Here is a 23,398-nt window from a genome sequence, read left to right as displayed (position 1 = left end):
TGCCCATAGCAGCCAATGACTCAGCATGATGGTGCATTGTCGTGCACCTAGCACATTACATTCAGAGAGCTACAAAACATACAGGGTAATACAGCGCCACATACCTCGTACAAAATAATTACTCCAACCCTATTGTTGCCCAACAGCATGCTGCCAAATAAAAGTAATAAACTGAAATACCTACCTGCATTCTGATGAATTGACCTCCGAAGGCACGATTCTCGTTTTTGCCATGGAAGAGAGTGATCAGTGTGAAACTCTATATATTTTGCCAAGGTCATTTTCACACCTCTAGTGACCCTAAAGGGGCCTATAAGCTCTCTCCCCATGATTCCAGCTTGAAACATGACTGCGCCACCTCTTTGCTGACTTCGCAGCCTTGTTGAGACATGGTGGCCATCCATCCACTACTCGATCCATCCGGACCATCCAGGATTGCACAGCACTAGGGATGAGCGGACCCGTGGATGTTCAGATTTGCCGGGTTTGGCCAAACGTCAGGTCAAAGTCCGGGTTTGGGACCCAAACTTGACCCGAACTCAAACCACATTGAAGTCAATGGGGACCTGAACTTTGGTGCACTAAAATGGCTGTAAAATAGTCATAGTAAGGGCTAGAGGGCTGCAAAAGGAAGCAAAATGGGGGTAAAAGCAGGACAGTTGCCCTGCAAACAAATGTGGATAGGGAAATTACTTAAAATAACATAGAATAGAAAAAAATAATAAAATAATAATCTTGAACTAGGAGGTGGAGGTCAAAGTGGTGTGGGAGGTTGAGGAGGCAGTGGATGTGGCGGTGTAGGTGGAAGCGGCGGTGGAGGAGGAGGAGGAGGTAGCCAACACTGTTTTTGTTGTTTTGTTTTTTTTTCCTTTATTTTTTTTTTATAAATTTGGGAAGACCCCAAAACATTGGGAAATAGAAAAGGGAAATGCAAAGAGAAAGTGCGCTGGAGTATAACAATGGCTGGGTGTGGCCGGTATACTAGCACAGCACAAGGTCTGGACAAGTCCTGTGGGATCAATGCCTGGTTAATTTTAATGAATGTGAGCTTGTCCACGTTGGCTGTGGACAGGCGGCTGCGCTTGTCTGTGATTACCCCCCCTGCCGTGCTAAACACACGTTCGGACAATACACTTGCTAAAGGGCAAGCTCAGCCATGTGCCCAATTTGGAGACCCAGAAGTTGAATGGGGCAGACCTATCAGTCAGTACGCGTAGGCATGTGCACAAATACTGTTCCACCATGTTGCTGAAATGCTGCCTTCTACTAAGACGTTTTGTATCAGCTGGTGGTGCCTGTCGCTGTGGCGTGCTGCCAAAGCTTTTCCACATTTCGGCCATGATAACCCTCCCTTCTGAGGTGCTGGCGTTGCCCCAGCTGCGTTGGCGACTTCTTCCTCCTCTGCCTTCGCCTTGTGCTTCCACTGTGCCCCCGCTGTCAGGTGTGAATGCCATCAGCAGTGCGTCTACCAGCGTGCGCTTGTACTCGTGCATCTTCCGATCACGCTCCAGTGATGGAATTAAGGACACCATGTTGTCCTTGTAGCAGGGATCCAGCAGGGTGGCCACCCAGTAATCAGCACTAGTTAGAATGTGGGCGACTCGGCGGTCGTTGCGCAGGCACTGCAGCAGGTAGTCGCTCATGTGTGCCAGGCTGCCGAGAGGCAACGACAAACTGTTCTCTGTGGGAGGTGTATCATCTGTGTCCTCTGTATCCCTCCAGCCACACTCCATTGATACCCATAAGCTGCTTTGGGTGCCACCCTGCTGTGAACACGGTTTCTCTTCCTCATCATGTGCAAGGTGGAGTTCCAAATTGTGGGTACGTCGCATATGAGGCAGTGAGCGGGAAGGCCAAAGTTACGCTGCAGCGCAGACAGGCGAGCAGCAGCAGGGTGAGAAAACGCGCACAGGTGGCCCGCACGTTCTGCAGCAGCTCTGACATATCGTTGCGCAGGCACTGCAGCATGTAGTCGCTCATGTGTGCCAGGCTGCCCAGAGGCACCAAACAAGCTGTCCTCTGTTGGAGGTGTATCGCCTGTGTCCTCTGTATCCCCCCAGCCACGCTCCATTGATGCCCATAAACTGCTTTGGGTGCCACCCTGCTGTGAACACAGTTCCTCCTTCTCATCATCCTCCAGAACTGTGTCCTGGCTGGACAGTTGTGTACCTGCCCTCTGTAGGTGCAGGAACCCTCCCTCCGAGCCACTTGTGAATGACTTGCCTGATAACCGTGGAAATGATCCCTCTTCCTCCTCCTCTTCCTCCTGTACACATCATCTTCCATCATCGCCCGAAGTGTTTTTTCAAGGAGACATAGAAGTAGGATAGTAACGCTGAGGACTGCGTCATCGGCACCGGCCATGTTGGTGTAGTACTCGTGCAACACGACACACGTGTCCCGCACACTCGGTGGTGAAGTGATGCTGTTCCGCAGAGCAACTCACCCGTGCGTGCTGCAGCTGAAACTTTACTATTGCCTGCTGCTGCTCGCACAGTCTGGCCAGCATGTGCAAGGTGGAGTTCCACCTTGTGGGTACGTCACATATGAGGCGGTGAGCAGGAAGGCCAAATTTACACTGCAGCGCAGACAGGCGAGCAGCGGCAGGGTGAGAACGCCGAAAGCGCGCACAGACGGCCTGCACTTTCTGCAGCAGCTCTGACATATCGGGGTCATTTTTCAACAACCTCTGCACCACCAAATTCAGCACATGTACCAGACAAGAGATGTGCGTCAAACCGGCTACCCCCAGAGCTGCTACGAGATTTCGCCCGTTATCACACACCACCAGGCCAGGCTTGAGGCTCAGCAGCACCAACCACTCATCGGTTGTTTGTTCCATGCCCGTCTACAGCTCCTGCGCGGTGTGGGGTTTTTCCCCCAAACAGATGAGTTTCAAAACAGCCTGCCGTCGTTTTTCCCTGGCTGTGCTGAAGTTGGTGTTGAAGGTGTTATGCTGGATGAGGAGGCGGTAGAGGAGGAAGCAGAGAAGGAAAAGGAGGCAATAAGACATGTCCTGCAATCCTTGGTAGGACATGCACCAAACTGCTATCCACCTCAGGCCCAGCCGCCACTGCATTTACCCAGTGTGCAGTTAGGGAGATATAACGTCCCTGCCTGTGCTTACTGGTCCATGTATCGGTAGTTATGTGGACCTTGCCACAGATGGCGTTGCGCAGTGCACACCTGATTTTGTCCGCCACTTGGTTGTGCAGGGCAGGGATGGCTCGCCTGGAAAAGTAGTGGTGGCTGGGAACCACGTACTGTGGGACAGCCACCGCCATAAGGTTTTTAAAAGTCTGTCTCCACCAGACGGAATGACAGCATTTCAACGGCCAGGAATTTTGAAATGCTGGCATTCAGGGCCAGGGATCGCGGGTGGGTAGGGGGGTACTTCCTCTTTCTCCCCAGTGTTTGGGACAGTGTGGACATGCTGGGTGACGGTCATGGTGTTGCTGCCACATCCTCTGTTTGCGGGGTGGCAGGTGCCACTGTCACTCCAGAGGGGGAGGAAGATGCAGAGACGCAGTAGAAGAGGGAGCAAGAGGAGCCTGAGATCTTTTTTGTTTTTTCAGGTGTGTGCTCCACTGCAGCTCGTGCTTTGCATTTGGATGCCTGGTCATGCAGATGGTGCTCAGGTTTAGAACATTTATGCCTCGCTTCAGGCTCTGATTTCACAATGTGCGTCTTGTCGTCAGCACATTGTCTGAAGAACTGCCACGCCAGGGAACTCCTTGGAGCTGGCTTTGGTGTGCTCAGTCCTTGGGTGTGGTGCGCAGTAGCGGGCATACTGGCTAGGGGAAAGCCATTCTGCTTTTGCACCCTGCTTCCTCTTTTGCTGTGTGACCACCACCTCTTTCTCCAAACTGCACACGTCACTCGCATGACCTTGATTCCATGTGGGGTCTAGGACCTCATCATCCTCCACATCATCTTCCACCCACTCTTCACCCCTGCCCTCCTTGCCGGTCTGCACACTGCAGAAAGTCACAGCAATTGGCACCTGTGTTTCGTAATCATCATCAGAGACGTGCTGCGGTGGTCCTCCCATGCCCACATCCTGAAACATAAGTGGTTGGGCATCAATGCCCTTAATCTCTTCCACTTCTGGGGCAGGGCTAGGTGGATGGCCCACGGAAACCCCACCAGCAGAGTCATCAAAGCAGAAGAGACTGCTGCATGACTTGGGGCTCAGACTGCTTGGCGGATTTGCAAGGGGGTGAGTTGAAAGACTGATGGCCATGGGCTGCAAGTGCGGTTTCAGCAGGAGAACGGGTGGGAAACAATGTAAAGGAACTGGAAGCGCTGTCAGCCATCCAAACTACTACCGCCTCTACTTGTTTTGGCCTCACCATTCATACACTGATATTCGGGCCTACAAAATGACGCCTACGTGCATGTAGCTGGCACAGATGGACCACATCCTCTCCCTGCAACAGGAGCTCCACCAGCAGCACCACGACCCACCGAACTAACAGACAGATTAACTATATTAATTTCCCTGTCACGTATGCAGTGCAGGTGTACCTAACACCAAAAATGGGAATAGGTCACCCACTGAACTAACAGTCAGATTAACTATATTAATTTCCCTGTCACATATGCAGTGCACATGAGTCTTAAACCAAAAATGGGTATATGTCACCGGCCGAACTAACAGTTTAGATTAATTATATTAATTTCCCTGTCATGTATAAAGTGCATGTGTATCTTACACCAAAAATGGGTATTTGTCACCCACCGACTAACAGACGGATTAACTATATTAATTTCCCTGTCACGTATACAGTCCAGGTGTACCTCACACCAAAAATGGGAATATATCACCCACCGAACTAGCAGACGGATTAACTATATTAATTTCCCTGTCACATATGCAGTGCACGTGTATCCAGGGCCGGCCTTAGGTGTTCAGGCGCCCTGTGCGAGCTAACCTTGTGGCGCTCCCCCCCCAAAAAAAAAAAAAAAACACTGCTTGTTGCTGGCATCATGGCATAGGCTGGCTGACTATCCAACCAAGTAGTTACCAGCCCGCACACCCCAAAGGCCGGTGTAATGTTATACTTCCCTACTTCGTGAGATTTCCCTACCTTCGTCACTTCTGGTCACATCGGACATGACGTGAGGAGGTGTGCAGCGCCGCGCAGGCGCACAACGACAGGTTAGGGAAATTTATAATAAACATTGGTGGCGCAGTGCGCCCCCCCAACACCCCAGTATGATAAACATTGGTGGCGCAGTGCGCCCCCCCAATATAATAAACATTGGCGCAGTGCACCCCCCCCAATATAATAAACATTGGTGGTGCAGTGCGCCCCCCCAACACCCCAGTATAATAAACATTGGTGGCGCAGTGGGCCCCCCCAATATAATAAACATTGGTGGCGCAGTGCACCCCCCCCCCAATATAATAAACATTGGTGGTGCAGTGCACCCCCCCAACACCCCAGTATGATAAACATTGGTGGCGCAGTGCGCCCCCCCCAACACCCCAGTATAATAAACAATGGTGGCGCAGTGCACCCCCCCAATATAATAAACATTGGCACAGTGCGCCCCCCCCCAATATAATAAACATTGGTGGTGCAGTGCGCCCCCAAACACCCCAGTATAATAAACATTGGTGGCGCAGTGCGCCCCCCCAATATAATAAACATTTGTGGCGCAATATAATAAACATTGGTGGTGCAGTGCGCCCCCCCTCAATATAATAAACATTGGTGGCGCAGTGGGCAGTGCCAATGAGGGTTAAAAAATAAAAAAATTATTAACTCACCTCCTCCAATTGATCGTCTCCTGTTCTTTCTTCAGGACCTGTCAAAGGACCTGTGGTGACATCACTGTGCTCATCACATGATACATCACATGATCCATTACCATGGTAATGGACCATGTGATGAGCTCAGTGACGTCACCACAGGTCCTGAAGAAAGAACAGGAGACCGGCAGCTACGCGATCAACTGGAGGAGGTGAGTTAAATTATTTTTTAACCCTCACTGGCACTTCCCACTGAGCCACCAATGTTTCTTATACTGGGGTGTTGGGGGGGGCGCACTGTGCCACCAACGTTTCTTATACAAATACAGGAGGCGGGTGCCGGAATCAAATAGCCGACACCCGACCTTTGTGACAGGGAGCTGCGATCAGCGGCAGTTAACCCCTCAGGTACTGCACCTAAAGGGTTAACTCAACTGCAGCTGATCGCAGCTCCCTGTCACAAAGGTCGGGTGCCGGCTATTTGATTCCAGCACCCGCCTCCTGTATTTGTATTACAGGTCAGTTATCTTCATTGGTGGCGCAGTGGCCACAGCCCCTCCCCTCCTCCTCCCATCTCTCTTCTTATTGGCAGCGGCGGGGGCAGCAGGCAGGTCAGACAGGGGAGGAGGAATCAGGTCAGACAGGGGAGGGGGAGATGGAGGGGCCGCCCCGAGGGAGAACACAAGTGCAGCCTCTCCTGCCGCATATTACATTGCGAGCTGTCGGCCGCCCAGCGCCCCTGTTGCTATGGCGCCCTGTGCGGCCGCACAGCCCGCACACCCCAAAGGCCGGCCCTGCGTGTATCTCACACCAAAAATGGGTATATGTCACCGGCTGAACTAACAGTCAGATTAACTATATTAATTTCCCTGTCATGTATAAAGTGCACGTGTATCTCACACCAAAAATCGTTAATTTCTAACGATAATTTGTTTTCCCTTAGTCCTAACAGCAGCACAGATGGGGGTTAACTGCCCCTGTGGACTGGTAGGACCGGCGGAATTTTAATGAGCCCAAGAACCAATAAACGATCTTCAGCTCCCTGAAAGGGAGGAGATCACCCCCCAGCCCACCGTGTTTTTAACAAGCATAATGTATTTAGGGTGGGATATTTGTGTGCTGCTGTTAGGACTAAGGGAAAACAAATTATCGTTAGAAATTAACGATTCCCTTACGTCCTCAACAGCAGCACAGATGGGGAGATAGCAAGAAGAATCCCCTAGGGAGGGTCCTCATGCCTGGCAGAACTAAGAACAGTCTGCCCAAAAGCCGAAAACTCTGCCATCCTAGCATCTATCCTATAATGGGAGATGAAGGTTGACTCAGAGCTCCAGGAGGCCGCCTTACAGATCAACTCTAAGGGGAGGAGTCTTCTCTCCGCAACCGAGGTGGAGACCGCCCTAGTAGAATGGGCTCTCACAAACTCAGGAGGATCTAAGGATTGGGAGACGAAAGCTTCCATAATGGCCTCCTTGATCCAGCGACTAATGGTGGCTTTAGACACCTTACGGCCTTTAGACTTACCGGCAAACAGGATAAGAAGATTCTCATCTATCCTGAACTCACTAGATCTATCCACATAGATCTGGAGGCATCTTGAAATATCCAGCGGGTCTCTAGCTGGAGTGTCAGAGGAGGAGGCTGTAAACAAAACTGGTAAAGATATTACCTGATTGATGTTCTGGAAAGTAGGCACCTTAGGCCTGAAGTAAGGTAAAAACTTCAGGAGTACTCTATCCTGTATAAAAATAATGTACGGGTGAATTGCGGAGAAAGCCTGCAATTCAGAAACTCTTTTGGCTGAAGCTATAGCCAGAAGAAAGACCATCTTTAAAGTCAAAAATTTAAAATTTACCTCCTCCAAGGGCTCGAAGGGGGGAGATGCTAGCCCCCTGAGCACTACTGAAAGATCCCACTGGGGGATAGGTTTCAGTATAGTAGGCTTTAGTCTTTCAGCTCCCTTCAGGAAGCGTTTGATGAGTGGGTCCCGAGAATGTGGCCTGTTGAGACAGGCCGAGATGGCATAAACCTGTACCTTCAAGGTAGCTGGAGATAGGCCTCTATCTAATCCATCCTGAAGAAATTGAAGTATCGCAGGAAGGGGCGAATCTGCAGACGCCACCTGTCTGGAATCACACCATGCCTCGAAGATTCTCATGATCCTGGAGTAGGCCTTCTTTGTAGACTCTGCTCGGGAATGCGACAAAGTTCTCAGGACCGACTCGGAAAGCCCTTCTATGTTGGGAAGGGACGGATCAACCTCCAGGCTGTCAGGTTGAACCTGTGCAGATCTAGGCAGAGGTGAGTGTCCCACGACACCAGGGTCTGCTCCGGGGGGAGTCTCCAGTATTGTCCCCGACTCATCTGAATGAGCTGGGTAAACCAGGATCTTCTGGGCCAAAACGGTATGATGGCTATTACCGAGGCCTGATCCTGACGGATTTTCATCAATACCCTCGGTATCATGGAAAAGGGAGGGAAGATGTAAGCCAGCCTGAACCTCCACGGTATTGACAGAGCATCTATTCTGGCATACCCCATCTGTGAACTAGCTGCCTGAAGATCTCCGGATGCAGAGACCACTCCATGGTCGGTAATCCTCGACTTAAGCGGTCCGCTATCATATTGAGGGAGCCTCGAATATGAACGGCAGATAGATGGGAAAGGTTCAGCTCTGCCCACCGAAGAATTACCCCGATCTCTGACAGAAGGGGCAATGATCTTGTGCCTCCCTGTTTGTTTATATAGAGAACTGCAGTCATATTGTCTGACTGGACTTTCACTGCTTTGCCCCGGATCTGAGGCGCAAAGTGAAGGAGGGCTAGCCGGATAGCTCGCATCTCGCGAAGATAGGAGGAAAGATGCCGCTCCAGAGGAGACCAGGATCCCTGAATTGGGGATCCGTCCAGGTGAGCGCCCCAGCCTACAAGGGACGCGTCTGTAGTCAATATGACCCAAGCTGGTTGGGTCATAGACTTCCCTGCTGGTAGCTGAAACCACCATCTGAGGGAATTTCGGGTTTGACCGGACAGGGAGCACAGGGAATCTAGCCCCGCAGGGCTGCCGTTCCATAGGTGTAAGACCTCCGACTGAAGAGGACGGAGGTGCCATAGCGCCCAAGGGACCGCATCCGCAGCCGCTGACATGAGCCCCAGCATCTTCATGAGAGTCCGGATAGAGACTCGACGAGGGACATAAAGGACCTTTGCCAGGTCCTGAATCCGCGCTCTCCTTTCTGGAGTCAACCGGAGGGACATCTCCACAGAGTCGACCACGAATCCTAAGTAATGGATTGAAGTCGATGGGCTCACATTCGACTTCTGCCAGTTGATAATCCAGCCTAGGCGGAAGAGAAAAGAGATTGCGACCTGAAGATGGTGGGTAAGGATCGGAACTGAAGAGGCTATGAAAAGCCAATCGTCCAGATAAGGAATAATAGTCAGTCCTTGGAGTCTCAAAGCTGCCACCACCGAAACCACCACCTTGGTGAAGATAAGGGGGGCAGAAGAGATTCCGAAGGGAAGCACGGCGAACTGAAAGTGCCTGCAAACCCCTGAAATCTGGACCGCGATCCTGAGGAGTTTCCGGGAAGCGGAATGGATCGGAATGTGAAGGTACGCATCCTTGAGGTCCAGAGTAGCCATGACGTCCCCAGGATTGAGGATATGGCTGACTGACCTTATGGTTTCCATGTGAAACCTTGTTTTCCTTATAAATCGATTGAGGAATCTCAAATCGATGATCATCCGGAGATCTCCTGTCTTCTTGGGAACCAGGAACACTGGTGAATAAATCCCTAGGCCCCTCTCCCCTGTCGGTACCTCCTCTAGGGCTCCCTTGGAAATATAGTCCTGAATGTAAGATTCTAGGACCACCTGTTTGGCAGACCCGAAGTTTCGTGTGGCGATGAATCTCTCTGGGGGGAGAGAGATAAGATCTACCCGGTACTTGGCGGAAACTATGTCCTGGACCCAGGGGTCTGCAATCAACCGGCTCCAAGAGTCTTTGAAATGGGTAAGACGGCCCCCCACGGGAATCTGGGGGAGGGGTACGGGAAAATCTAGAGGAGACACTGCAGGGGCAGCAGGGCTTATCCAAGAGCCTCGAGGAGGCCCATAGTCAGGAGGGTTTTGCCTCCCTGGTGGGTTTGCGGGGGCGTCTCGGATATTTACAAGATGGCCCCCCCCCAATCTCTGCGCCTAGACTGCTGCCCAGGACCACCTCCGCCCTTCTTTTCCTGTCTGGGGCGTCCCGAAAGGGCTGCTGGGGGAGGCTCTTCCCTTTTTTATCGGAGAGCCCCTCCATTATTTTGTCCAATTCGGACCCGAATAACCTATCTGGTTCGAAGGGGAGCCCACAAAGGTTAAACTTGGATGCGTTATCCGCGATCCACGGTTTCAGCCAGAGTGGTCTGCGGGCAGCTGAAACTAGGGCCATAGTTTTGGCGGCCAGCTTCAGCTGCATCTGGGAGGAATCAACTAAAAAGTCCATAGCCAGGTTGGCTGACTTGAAGGCTGCCAGGATGTCGTCTCTTGATACGCTCTGGTCCACATCCGTCTGGATTTGATTAAGCCTAGAGCGTAGATAGGTGGCTACCTCAGTGGCCGCAATGGAAGTAGATGCGGAGGCAGCGGCCGCCGCGTAACCCCTCCTAAGGGTGCACTCTGCCCTCCGGTCTAGAGGGTCCTGCAGGCTAGACCCATCGTCTGCAGGGACTAGAGTGCGCCGGGACAACTTGGCTATAGCCATGTCCACCTTGGGAACGGAACCCCACGATTCCACCAAGGGTTTGGCCATCGGGTACATGAGTCTGATTTTTCTGGTAAGCACTGGACCCTTCTCAGGCTTTTTCCACTCTGTGCGCATCACAGAGAGGAGGGTCTCATCCGCTGTAAAGACACGCTGTGTCCGACCGGCGGGATCGGAGGACTCCCCCATGTCAACATCCTGGTCCCCCGACCTGATGGACTTGAGTAACTTCTGCGTCTTTTCTGGAGGGAAAAAGCAAGAAGTAGATTCTTCTTCCTCAGAAGAAGAAGACCCCACTGAACAGGGGGTAGGTCTTTCGACCGGTGCGACCACCTCCATGGGAGTCTGAGAGGGACCTGGTAGCCTCTCATTAAGCAGCTGAACTACTCCCTTGATGGAATCATCCACTTATGTCTTGGTCCATTGGAACATCTCCTGCATCGTGGGTTCCGTGGATGCCGTGCGACAACTCTCACATCTGGAGTAAGGACAGCTGTCATCTAGGGGTGTGTTACATTCGTAACATGCCAAATGCTTCCTCTTGGCCCCAGCCTTCCGCTGATCCTGCTCCTTAGGGGAAGCCATAGTCTGTAATGGAAGAAACAAAACAGGTCATAACACCTACAATATCAGGAGGTGGAGAAAACCAGACCTTAAGGGGGCCCACCAGTACTAGAAGAAATAGAGCTGAAAGAAGAGGAAGTACAAAACCCAAGCAAAGCAATACTGCAGGAATATCACAAAGCACAGGAGAGCTCTGGAGCTAACTTGTGAAAGCAACGCAACCAGAGCACTGACTGATGGGCTCTGGGCGCTTAAAAGGAGGAAGCCCCGCCCAATGGGCGGGTTCCTGAAGCGAGATCAGCACCACTCCTTTTTTTTTTTTTTTTCTCTTGTAGAAAAACCAGAGCCTATACTGGCTCTACCTATACGAAAATTGTCTCCCCAGACTAATCCTAAGTCCAGGATGTCCTTCTAGGGAGCCAGTTTAAAAGAAAGGTGAGTTTTATACATCACCGCAACGCTTCGGAAAACCGGAAGTGACGTAGCACACCTAGGGCGCATCACTTCCGGAAATGGTGGCGCCCATAGCGCCGCACACATGCGGTAGCGGAGGACGGAGCACCGTCTACAGATGATGAGAGAAGAGGGGAGGGGACGCCCCCCTCCCCGACGGTACCCCAGACCGAAATCGCCATGATCAGGCCTAAAATAAAGGCACTGAGATCCATAGAAAGCGAGCTAAGCTTAAGGAGGGGAAAAGAACCCCTAAGCAATCTTCAGCTCCCAGAGAGGGAGCGACACGCCAGTCCACCTGTCCAGAGGACAGAAAAAAACACGGTGGGCTGGGGGGTGATCTCCTCCCTTTCAGGGAGCTGAAGATCGTTTATTGGTTCTTGGGCTCATTAAAATTCCGCCGGTCCTACCAGTCCACAGGGGCAGTTAACCCCCATCTGTGCTGCTGTTGAGGACGTAAGGGAATGGGTATTTGTCACCCACCGAACTAACAGACGGATTAACTATTATATTTTTGTGTCAGGGTTACAAAAATGGTGCACAAAAAATCGCTATAGGTTACCCACAGAATTAACAGCCAGATTTATTATTATATTTCTGTGTCAGGGGTGCAAAGCTGGTGTATTGCACCCACAAAAAATCATGATAGGTCCCCCACAAAACAAATAGCCAGATTCCTAACACTCTCCCTCGCTTCAGCTGCCTGCTTCCTGTCCCTGCACTACTCAGAGCTGATGGGCGTGATCCAGCTTGTATAGAGGCTGGGTCACATGATGCATCGGCCAATCACAGCCATGCCATTACTAGGCATGGCTGTGATGGCTTCTAGTGTGCCCACAGCTTAAAAGCTTTATTAAATGCCTGGACAGTGAAGTCGAACCCGAACTTTTCCGGCAGCTTTACAGTTCGGGTTCGCTCAACACTACACAGCGCTCAAATTAGTCTTCCTGTGTGTCTGGGTCAACTGCAATATTTCTGCTTGTGAGCACTGGTTAGGGGTGGCTGAATAGTAGGTTTATGCACTGCAAGCCTCTGGAGGACCCTACTGTATTCCTACACCTTGAGGTTCGCGGGACTCCAGAGGCACCAGCAGCTTAAAAAACCTGTTTCTGCTTTGTAATGGCATTTTAGCAACTGCTGTCTAAATCCGATGAATTTGTCTGACAGAAACGTTTCTCATTACGCCTTTATCTGCACGATCCTGTCTGTGCTGTGAATCAGCCACAAATCTCTTCACAGTACGATGATGATGACGCTTCAGTTTTCATGAAATAGTTAATGTTTTCATACCTTGTTCAAGACATTGCACTATTTGCTGCTTTTTGGCAGCTGAGAGGTTCTTTTTCTTTCCCATATTGCTTGAAACCTGTGGTCTGCATAATAATGTGGATCGTCCTTCTTAAGTAGTTTCCCTTTCATTGGGCTCAACTGGCAAACTAATTATTACAGGTGTTTGAGGTTGATTTCAGTGATCCAAAGAGCCCTGAGACACAATACCATCCATGAGTTTAATTGAAAAACATAAAATTACATATTTGACACTTAAAGGGGTTTTGCCATCTCAGACAATGGGGGCATATCGCTAGGATATGCCCCGATTGTCTGATAGGTGCGGGTCCCACCTCTGGGACCCGCACCTACAATGTGAACGGAGGGCGTGCTCCGCATGCGCAGCTGCCCTCCATTCATTTTTATGGGGCCAGCGAAAATAGCAGTTTCCGTTTGCCCCATAGAAATGAATGGGAGCAGGGGCTGCGCGTGCGCAGTGCACTCCCGTTCACTTCTATGGGAGCAGCGCTTGGTTGTGGACGGACCATGGGAAATCCGGGGTCCTCTAGCCACAGCTCTCCCCGCTTCGTTCTCGTTGCAGGTGCGGGTCCCAGAGGTGGGACCCAAACCTATCAGACAATGGAGGCATATTCTAGCGATATGCCCCTATTGTCTGAGATGGGAACACCCCTTTAAATCCAATTTGCATAATAATTTGGAACTCTGGGTATTAGGCATAGCTTCAGCATCAGACTGAAGTCCCTTGGGCCACCAGTCGAAATGATCTGAGGGCCCACCCTCTGTATATATATATAGGGTCTTAAGGGCCTTGTTTTATTAGGCTCCATTACTATCAGAGATTGTGCCCACCAGAGGATCCTCTGGTACTCTGCTGGGCCAGTCTGACCCTGCATAGCTTCCTAGATACAGCCACAGTGCTGAACATGACCTCCCCGAGTGTGAACTGCGGCACCTAGTTCTAGAATATCAGGACAAAGTTTCCACCTAGTGGACAGTTTGGGTGACACACCCTACATGTTCTTTTATCTGTGTTATGTATGGAAAATCAGGAGAATTGTTCATAAAAAAGAACAAACTTATTAAAAATGGAAACATTAATTGATAACTATATTTAATAGGCAAAATTTCCTCTTTTTTGTAATGTGCAGTAAATACACCACAATTACATCACAAGATCAGCGGAAATTGTACGAAGACGACTTTGCCTCTGATTACACAGAATATCTCGAGCTGCATGCCAAGATTGCTAAAGTGCTGGAGAGGTTCGTGCAGCTCGGCTCTAGAATGAAGAAGTATCAGCAAGGAACAGTAGAGCACAAGGTTGGGATGCAATATCTTACATAAAGTGGTCAGAATAATGCAAATGTTATTATTAATAGGCACCTTCAGTCTCGCCCCAAATGGTTAAGTTATCAAAATGTAACATCATGACCAAAAATACTTTTTTAGGCTGTGTTTTTGCTGGATCCGTCATGGATCAGTAAAAACACTTCCGTTAGGATAATACAAATGAATGGATTCTTTATGAACGGAACCAGTTGTATTTTCTCTAAAATAGCCAGGACGGATCCGGCTCTAAAACCATTGTAAGTCTTACATTATGTTTCATGAGGGATCCGTCTTGTTCCTCATCCCATGACACACTCAAAAACGCTGCTTGCTGCGCTTTTGTGTACACCATCGGAATGCAACGAAACGGAGCGGAATGTATTCTGGTGCATTATGTTCAGTTTTGTCCCCATTGACAATGAATGGGGACAAAACTGAAGCGTTTTCCTCCCGTATTGAGATCCTATGACGGATCTCAATAGTGGAAAAGGAAAAGCGCAGATGTGATAGTAGCCTTATTTGCTTTTTTATGAACACAGAAAAAAAGAGAAACCTTTAGAGAATTTATTTGGGTTATAGTATCCCTAAAGAGCACCCGTCAGCAGGATCAACCATATTAATCCAGACATAATGCCTGGGAGTTAATCCTGCTGATTAAAACGATACCTGTCTTGTAAAGATCGGTTATGGTGTTCCTGAGAAAAAAACGTTTTATTCGTTATGCAAATGAGGGGTTCAGTGCATAGAGGGGCGGAGCCAACACTTGAGAGCTGAGGTGCACTGAGGAGCTAAGCCACGCCCTCAGTGCACTGAAGCCCACACTTGCATAAAGAATAAATCTATTTATTCTCAGGAACGCTGCATCCGATTTTCACAAGACAGGCGTAAATTTAATCAGCGGGACCAATTCTACCAGGTAGTTTGTCTGGTTTAATAAGGGTCAATCCTGCTGACAGATACTCTTTACATATAAATTGATGCATCTGCTAGTAACGGGAGCATGTTTACATGGTATATATGTTTGACGTGTATTTGACGCAGAATCTATAGTCTGCCAGGGATTTGTAGTTTGGAATGCTACGGATCAAACCGCACATTAGCCCCATTCATGTCTCTTCTTGATGCAGAGTGCAAATCCACACGGAAAAGATCCGCAGCCGTACGAACAGCAATCACTGCACCTCCAACCTGTACTCACAGCATCATAATGACTTATAATGCCGTGAGTTCCTGCCTGACCGCGGGTCTTTTGTACTGCCCTCATGGCATTATTTGTGTACAGGGCAGTAGACCTATGGTAAGGCAGGAACTCATGGCATTATTTGTCATTATGATGCTGTGAGTTCAGTCAGAGGAGCAGTGTTTGGTCCAGGAAATGCCGCTATCACACCAAGAGCGTTTCCCAGACTGAACACGCACGTGTTAAATTAGCCTGAAGAGAGGGGATGTATATAGATAAGATTCTACCTCTCGTTGTAATTTCCACCAAATTTGTCAAACCTTGCACACTGTTTGATAACATTGGTGAAAACACTTTTGTTTAGACATGCTGTTCCAGTATTTTTTACACCACCTCAGTACAGGTATTTACATAGGTAACCACTCCCACTTTCCAAATGGCGGGGAAGTGAGAGCAGTGTAAAAAGTTGCAAAATTTTTGCGCAAACATAGTACGTGCCAAGAATTGTAACTTTTTTACACCAATTTTCTGGTGCAGATATGATAAATCCCCGCTAGGTGTGAAAGCAACCTAATAAGCAGTACTTTACTTATCCTTTCCTAATCCTAAAATCAGTATGTATTATAACCCAGAGCTGTAATCACAATGCAGCAATATTTTGTAATTAAATCTCTCAGAAATGATTCAGTCTCTGTAGGGGTACAGCCACACGGTCAGGTTTTCTGATGCAGTTTTGGAAGCCAAAACCAGGAGTGAATTAAAAAAAGAGGAGAAGTCGTATCTTTTATGATCCACTTCTGATTATTTTGGCTTACAAAACTGCATGTAGAAACCTGACCGTGTGGTTGTACCCTAAAGAGAAAGCTTGGAAATGTGGGTGTAGTCTCTACAGCAGGCAAGGTGGAGTAATCTGATAGCTTTATAGGAATCTGTGAGCACAGTATTGACCGTAGCAATGCATGTATTAAAAACGTATTCTGGGACTCATCGACCCACCTTAAAGGGAACCTGTCAGCTGCAAAAACCACCCCAAACCGCCGCCAGTACCTTCAAGTAGCCGGCAGTGTGTTTCTAATGATGATTTTCTTCCTGCAGTCAGATGCGGTAAAAGCAGGAACAAACGATCTTTTATCCCCTGAGCGCGCTATTTTCCAGTCAGGCTTGAAGTCAAGGGGGCAGCCACCTCCTTGCTTCAAGTCAAGGTAACCGCTCCCCCTTCTCTGCCCCTTTGCTTGACAGCGCTTATGCCCGACAGCTGGCTGGCTTTGCCGAACAGCCGGCTGTCAGTCACAGGAGAAGGGGCAGGGAAGGGGGCGCAGTTACCTTGACTTCAAGTCTGACTGGAAAATAGCGCGCTCAGGGGATAAAAGATCGTTTGTTCCTGCTTTTACCGCATCTGACTGCAGGAAGAAAATCATCATTAGACCTCATGCACACGGCCGTTGTTTGGGTCCACATCTGAGCCGCCGTTTTGGCGGCTCAGATGCGGACCCATTCACTTCAATGGGGCCGCAAAAGATGCGGACAGCACTCCATGTGCTGTCCGCATTCGTTGCTCTGTTCCGCGGCCCCGCAAAAAAAATATAACATGTCCTATTCTTGTCCGCAAAACGGACAAGAATAGGCAGTTATATAAATGGTTTGACCGCAAAAAAACGGCACAGTCGTGTGCATGTAGCCTTGGAAACACACTGCCGGCTACTTGAAGGTACTGCTGGCGGTTTGGGGTGGTTTCTGCTGCTGACAGGTTCCCTTTAAAGGGGTTGTCTCACTTCAGCAATTAGCATTTATCATGTAGAGAAAGTTAATACAAGGCACTTACTAATGTATTCTGATTGTCCATATTGTCTCCTTTACTGGCTGGATTCATTTTTCTATCACATTATACACTGCTCGTATCCAGAGATTACAGCCATCGCTGCAAACCAGATATGAGGTGGTCGGGGCGGGAGTTGCTGGGCATGCATGCCTATGTGCAGTCCTATGGTCCTGGCCACTAGAGAGGCCTGCACTTTTTGCCTATATAGTGTGCCACCACTGCCACCTGTTTGCAGGGTGGTCGTAACCCCTGGATTTAAGGTGTACAATGCAATGGGAAATGGATCAAGCCAGCAAAGGAAGCAATATGGACAATCACAATACATTAGTAAGTGCCTGGTATTAACTTTCTGTACATGATAAATGCCACTTGCTGAAGCGAGACAACCGCAGAACAACTAATCTTAACTTGACTGCAGAAGAAAGATGTCAATATACCTAATATCTCATGGATTCCCACTGTGGAACGCAGGGCCGGCCTTTGGGGTGTGCGGGCTGTGCGGCCGCACAGGGCGCCATAGTAACAGGGGCGCTGGGCGGCCGACAGCTCGCAATGTAATCTGCGGCAGGCGAGGCTGCACTTGTGTTCTCCCTCGGGGCGCCCCCTCCATCTCCCTCTCCCCTGTCTGACCTGCCTGCTGCCCCCGCCGCTGCCAATAAGAAGAGAGGCAGGAGGAGGAGGAGGAGGGGAGGGGCTGTGGCCACTGCGCCACCAATGAAAAAAACTGACCTGAAATACAAATACAGGAGGCGGGTGCTGGAATCAAATAGCCGGCACCCGACCTCTGTGACAGGGAGCTGCGATCAGCTGCAGTTGAGTTAACCCTTCAGGTGCGGTACCTGAGGGGTTAACTGCCGCTGATCGCAGCTCCCTGTCACAAAGGTCGGGTGCCGGCTATTTGATTCCAGCACCCGCCTCCTGTATTTGTATAAGAAACGTTGGTGGCACAGTGCGCCCCCCCAACACCCCAGTATAAGAAACGGTGGCACAGTGCGGCCCCCCCCCAACACCCCAGTATAAGAAACGGTGGCACAGTGCGGCCCCCCCCCCCCCAACACCCCAGTATAAGAAACGGTGGCACAGTGCGGCCCCCCCCCCCCAACACCCCAGTATAAGAAACGGTGGCACAGTGCGGCCCCCCCCCCCCCCCCCCCCCCAACACCCCAGTATAAGAAACATTGGTGGCACAGTGGGAAGTGCCAGTGAGGGTTAAAAAATAATTTAAAAAAATTAACTCACCTCCTCCAGTTGATCGCATAGCTGCCGGTCTCCTGTTTTCTTCAGGACCTGTGGTGACGTCACTGAGCTCATCACATGACCCATTACCATGGTGATGGATCATGTGATGCTAACAGTGATGTCACCACAGGTCCTTTGACAGGTCATGAAGAAAGAACAGAAGACGATCAATCGGAGGAGGTGAGTTAATTATTTTTTAACCCTCATTGGCACTGCCCACTGCGCCACCAATGTTTATTATATTGAGGGGGGGCGCACTGCACCACCAATGTTTATTATATTGGGGGGGCGCACTGCGCCACCAATGTTTATTATATTGGGGGGGGCGCACTGCGCCACCAATGTTTATTATACTGGGGTGTTGGGGGGGCGCACTGCGCCACCAATGTTTATTATACTGGGGGGGCGCACTGCGCCACCAATGTTTATTATACTAGGGTGTTGGGGGGGCGCACTGCGCCACCAATGTTTATTATATTGAGGGGGGGCGCACTGCGCCACCAATGTTTATTATATTGGGGGGGGGCGCACTGCGCCACCAATGTTTATTATATTGGGGGGGGGGCGCACTGCGCCACCAATGTTTATTATACTGGGGTGTTGGGGGGGCGCACTGCGCCACCAATGTTTATTATATTGGGGGGGCGCACTGCGCCACCAATGTTTATTATATTGGGGGGGGGGCGCACTGCGCCACCAATGTTTATTATACTGGGGTGTTGGGGGGGCGCACTGTGCCACCAATGTTTATTATATTGGGGGGGCGCACTGCGCCACCAATGTTTATTATATTGGGGGGGCGCACTGCGCCACCAATGTTTATTATACTGGGGTGTTGGGGGGGGGCGCACTGCGCCACCAATGTTTATTATATTGAGGGGGGCGCACTGCGCCACCAATGTTTATTATATTGGGGGGGGCGCACTGCGCCACCAATGTTTATTATACTGGGGTGTTGGGGGGGCGCACTGCGCCACCAATGTTTATTATATTGGGGGGGCGCACTGCGCCACCAATGTTTATTATACTGGGGTGTTGGGGGGGCGCACTGCGCCACCAATGTTTATTATATTGAGGGGGGGCGCACTGCGCCACCAATGTTTATTATACTGGGGTGTTGGGGGGGCGCACTGCGCCACCAATGTTTATTATATTGGGGGGGCGCACTGCGCCACCAATGTTTATTATATTGGGGGGGCGCACTGCGCCACCAATGTTTATTATATTGGGGGGGCGCACTGCGCCACCAATGTTTATTATATTGGGGGGGCGCACTGCGCCACCAATGTTTATTATATTGGGGGGGCGCACTGCGCCACCAATGTTTATTATATTGGGGGGGTGCACTGCGCACAACGATGGGTTAGGGAAATTTCACAGCAGAGTGCGCATGCGCTGGGAGCCTCGCCGGCGGTTAGGGTAGGGAAAAATTATGGGCCAGTGCACAGGTGCGGTGATCGGATGGATGTTCTCAGCTGGACACCGGCCGACACTGCGCATGCGCTGGGAGCCTCACCAGCGGTTAGGGTAGGGAAAAAGCACTGGCCCGTACGTAATTTTTCCCTTCCCTAACCGCTGGTGAGGCTCCTGGCGCATGCGCACTCTGCTGTGAAACTTCCCTAACCTGTCGTTGTGCGCCTGCGCGGCGCTGCACACCTCCTCACGTCATGTCCGGTGCGACTGGAAGTGACGAGGGTAGGGAAATCTCACGAAGTAGGGAAGTATAACATTACACCGGCCTTTGGGGTGTGTGGGCTGGTAACTACTTGGTTGGATAGTCAGCCAGCCTATGCCATGATGCCAGCAACAAGCAGTGTTTTTTTTTTTTTTTGGGGGGGGGGGGCGCCACAAGGTTAGCTCGCACAGGGCGCCTGGACACCTAAGGCCGGCCCTGGTGGAACGAAGCAACTCTCTTTGGAAATCCAACATCCACCAATGTCACGTCCATCCGTCTGAATATCTGCATTCTTGTCTGGTCTATGGACAGACATCTCTTTCGCAGCCCAGGAATATTTGATGCATTGCTTCATTTATTGTTGTGTATATCTGTTCATAGAAAAACACTCTAAAATATCATAACCTTCTCTTTCAGGTGGTTGAAAATAAAATTCTATCAGAATATAAGAAGTTCAAGAAGGTACTTATACTTCCAGATTCGCTTGACCTTATTTTGGCATAGAAAGTTTTGGACACTGGCCAGAGCCAGCAGACAGCATCTTTCCAGGGCAGTGCATTAATGGGTTGCTTTGCTGCCTGTTGTAGCACAGCAAGGCGTAAATTAGCCAGTGTTAATAACCCCTGCGCTGGCGGTGGATCCTGCCCAAGTTATATAGAGGTGCCGGCGTCTACTTAACTTTGGCGCATCCACCACCGGTCTTCCTGACGTAGAAAATGATTAATGAGATGGGCCTGACGGCCCACCCTCTACCCTTAATTCATAGAAATCAAAATAGTTTCTGACAAATACATACAACTACTTGTTTGAAGCTTGAAGGGGTTACCCCATGAGTAATGCAAAAAGTTCTATCATCATATAGGACATTCATTTCTCTGCTAGATTTATATCAAGCTGGCAGCTCAGGGGGCGTGCACTTTCTCTGGGACATATCCCTTCTGCTGCAGCTGGCGGCAGTGGAGAATGGAACTGAGCATGTATGTCAACCTCAGGGAACTGAACAGAGAATTTAAAAAAAGGGGCAAACAGCAGGTGGCGCTATACAGATAGATTTCAGTGAATAACTCAGTGGCTATACTAAATTTGTAATTACAAAAGTATTCCGGTCCAGGTGCTGATTTAAAAAAAAGTTGAATATTTTTTGTGGGACAACCCTTTTAATGTGATATTTTAGAGGGGGGGGGGGGGGGTTGGCGAGAACATCCATGCTGGGACCAACACAGACCACTAGAGTAGTGACCAGTGGTGGCCCCAAGAATCAGATATCTCTTATGCCTTATGCCTCATTCACACCTCAGTGTTTGGTCAGTAATTTCCATCAGTGATTTTGAGCCAAAATTGGGATTGGGTCTAAACACAGAACATGTGCAGATCTGTCCCTTACACCTTATGTCTGTGGAGGCTCCAATCCTGGTTTTTGGTCACGGTCACTGGTTTCCATCAGTGACTAAAAACTGATGTGTGAATAAGGTATTAGGTCTCATGCACACGGCCGTTGTTTTGGTCCGCATCCGAGCCGCAGTTTTGGCGGCTCGGATGCGGACCCATTCACTTCAATGGGGCCGCAAAAGATGCGGACAGCACTCCGTGTGCTGCATCCGTTGCTCCGTTCCGTGGTCCGCAAAAAAAATCTAACCTGTCCTATTCTTGTATGCGTTTTGTGGACAGGATAGGCAGTTATATTAATGGCTGTCCATGCCGTTCGGCAAATTGCGGAATGCACACGGACGCCATCCATGTTTTGCGGATCTGCGGTTTGCGGACCGCAAAACACTCAACGGTCGTGTGCATGAGGCCTTATCCTGTGGACAGGTGATAAAAGTGATTGTATGTGTTTTGCGGTCCGCAAATTGCAGATCAGCAAAACACGGATACTGGCCATGTGCGTTCCACATTTTGCTAGCCCTGTGACAGAAATGCCTATTCTTGTCCGCAATTGCGGACAAGAACATGTTCTATCTTTTTTGCGGGGCCACGGAACGGAAGTATGGCTGCGGACAGCACATGATGAGCTGTCTGCATCTTTTGCGGCCCTGTTGTCAAAATTGCGGAATGGACCCATAAATACGGTCTTGTAAATGAACCCTTATACCACGTTTGTCCCCACTTACAAAGGTGGAGGTTAGGGATAGACTGCAATATTTAGGCCTCATGCACACAACTGTATTTTCGGTCCGTATCCGATCAGCATTTTTTATGGATCCATTCATTTTATTGTGGCCATATGTCCAAACTGTGGCTCCGCAAAAAAAGATAGAACATGTCCTATTCTTGTCCGTTTTGTGGACAACAATAGTGCATTTCTACAGGAGTTAAAAAATGGCGGCATGCACTCGGCTGGTATCCATGTTTTGTGTACCACAAAACACATATGATCGTGTCCATGAGGCCTCATACACAGTATTTTATGGGAGAACAATTTAAAATCTGCTTGTTTGTATCCTGGCAAGTACTTGAAGAACTAAAACTTACCTATGACTGTTTCTTCCCCCAGACGTATCCCAGCTACAGGGAAGAGAAAATACGCTGTGAATACTTGCATCACAAACTCTCTCACATAAAGCACCTGATTCTGGAGTATGAAAAGAATACACCAACTTAGCCAGACGTCTTTACATTGGATCCGTACCATGAGACGACGGGCAGTCTGTCAGCACAGTGGATCTGACCATGAGCTTCTATGGAAAAGGACTTCTCAGCAAAACAAGCAAATTACGGAGGGAAACAAAAGTGCCATCCACCTACTGTATGATAGATACTAGAGTAAATAGCCTTGGTGCACCACACACTGCCTTAGGAGGACACAGCACTATAGGATGTACAACATGAGATGTGTCCGCTTTTTTTGGTGGCCAGTTGACATGCCAAGATCAAGCTTGAATAAGTGTAAAGTAGAAAGAAGCCACTTGGGATACGTAAAAATGTAGAAATCACTGTACGGTGTAATGATTTATTGGGAAGGATTGCGCAGTATATAAAAGGCCTAATCCTGGAACACAAGAAAGAATTCATGCACTATGCTGTTGGTGTGGACATGACCAAAATGGGGCCAGGCAGTACATAGCACTTACGGACCATAGCCTTTACCAAGCAAAATAAAACTGCATTTCTTTGTCCATTTGTTTTTTTATTGAGCATGGTTAATTGGGGTTTAAACCCGTTTGTGTTCATGGAGGCACACTACACACAATTCTCCCCGTTATAATTAATAATACCTAGATATAATAAAAACACAAAACTCAAAGTTGGATGAAAAGGCCGCAATGCTTTATTATGGGTTACCAATAAATTACCATCAAATTATTACTCAATAAATTAGCATAAATAAATAAATTAACCATT

The 23,398-nt window shown here is 49.4% G+C and overlaps 1 protein-coding gene across 1 annotated transcript in view; it reads left to right on the top strand.

The window, feature by feature from the left end:
* Positions 1 to 23,172, top strand: part of ELL3 (elongation factor for RNA polymerase II 3) — a 152,811-nt gene extending 129,639 nt beyond the window's left edge. Inside the window, exons 10-12 of the mRNA XM_040414104.1 lie at positions 13,963 to 14,134; positions 20,474 to 20,518; positions 22,551 to 23,172. Coding sequence (XP_040270038.1) covers positions 13,963 to 14,134; positions 20,474 to 20,518; positions 22,551 to 22,658 — 325 coding nt within the window. The 3' untranslated portion in view covers positions 22,659 to 23,172. The remainder of the gene's footprint in view (positions 1 to 13,962; positions 14,135 to 20,473; positions 20,519 to 22,550) is intronic.
* The last annotated feature ends 226 nt before the right edge of the window (positions 23,173 to 23,398 follow it).

Source organism: Bufo bufo, chromosome 1, assembly GCF_905171765.1.
Source record: "Bufo bufo chromosome 1, aBufBuf1.1, whole genome shotgun sequence".
In the NCBI taxonomy this organism is placed as follows: Eukaryota; Metazoa; Chordata; class Amphibia; order Anura; family Bufonidae; genus Bufo; species Bufo bufo.
This window is presented reverse-complemented; position numbering and strand designations above follow the sequence as displayed.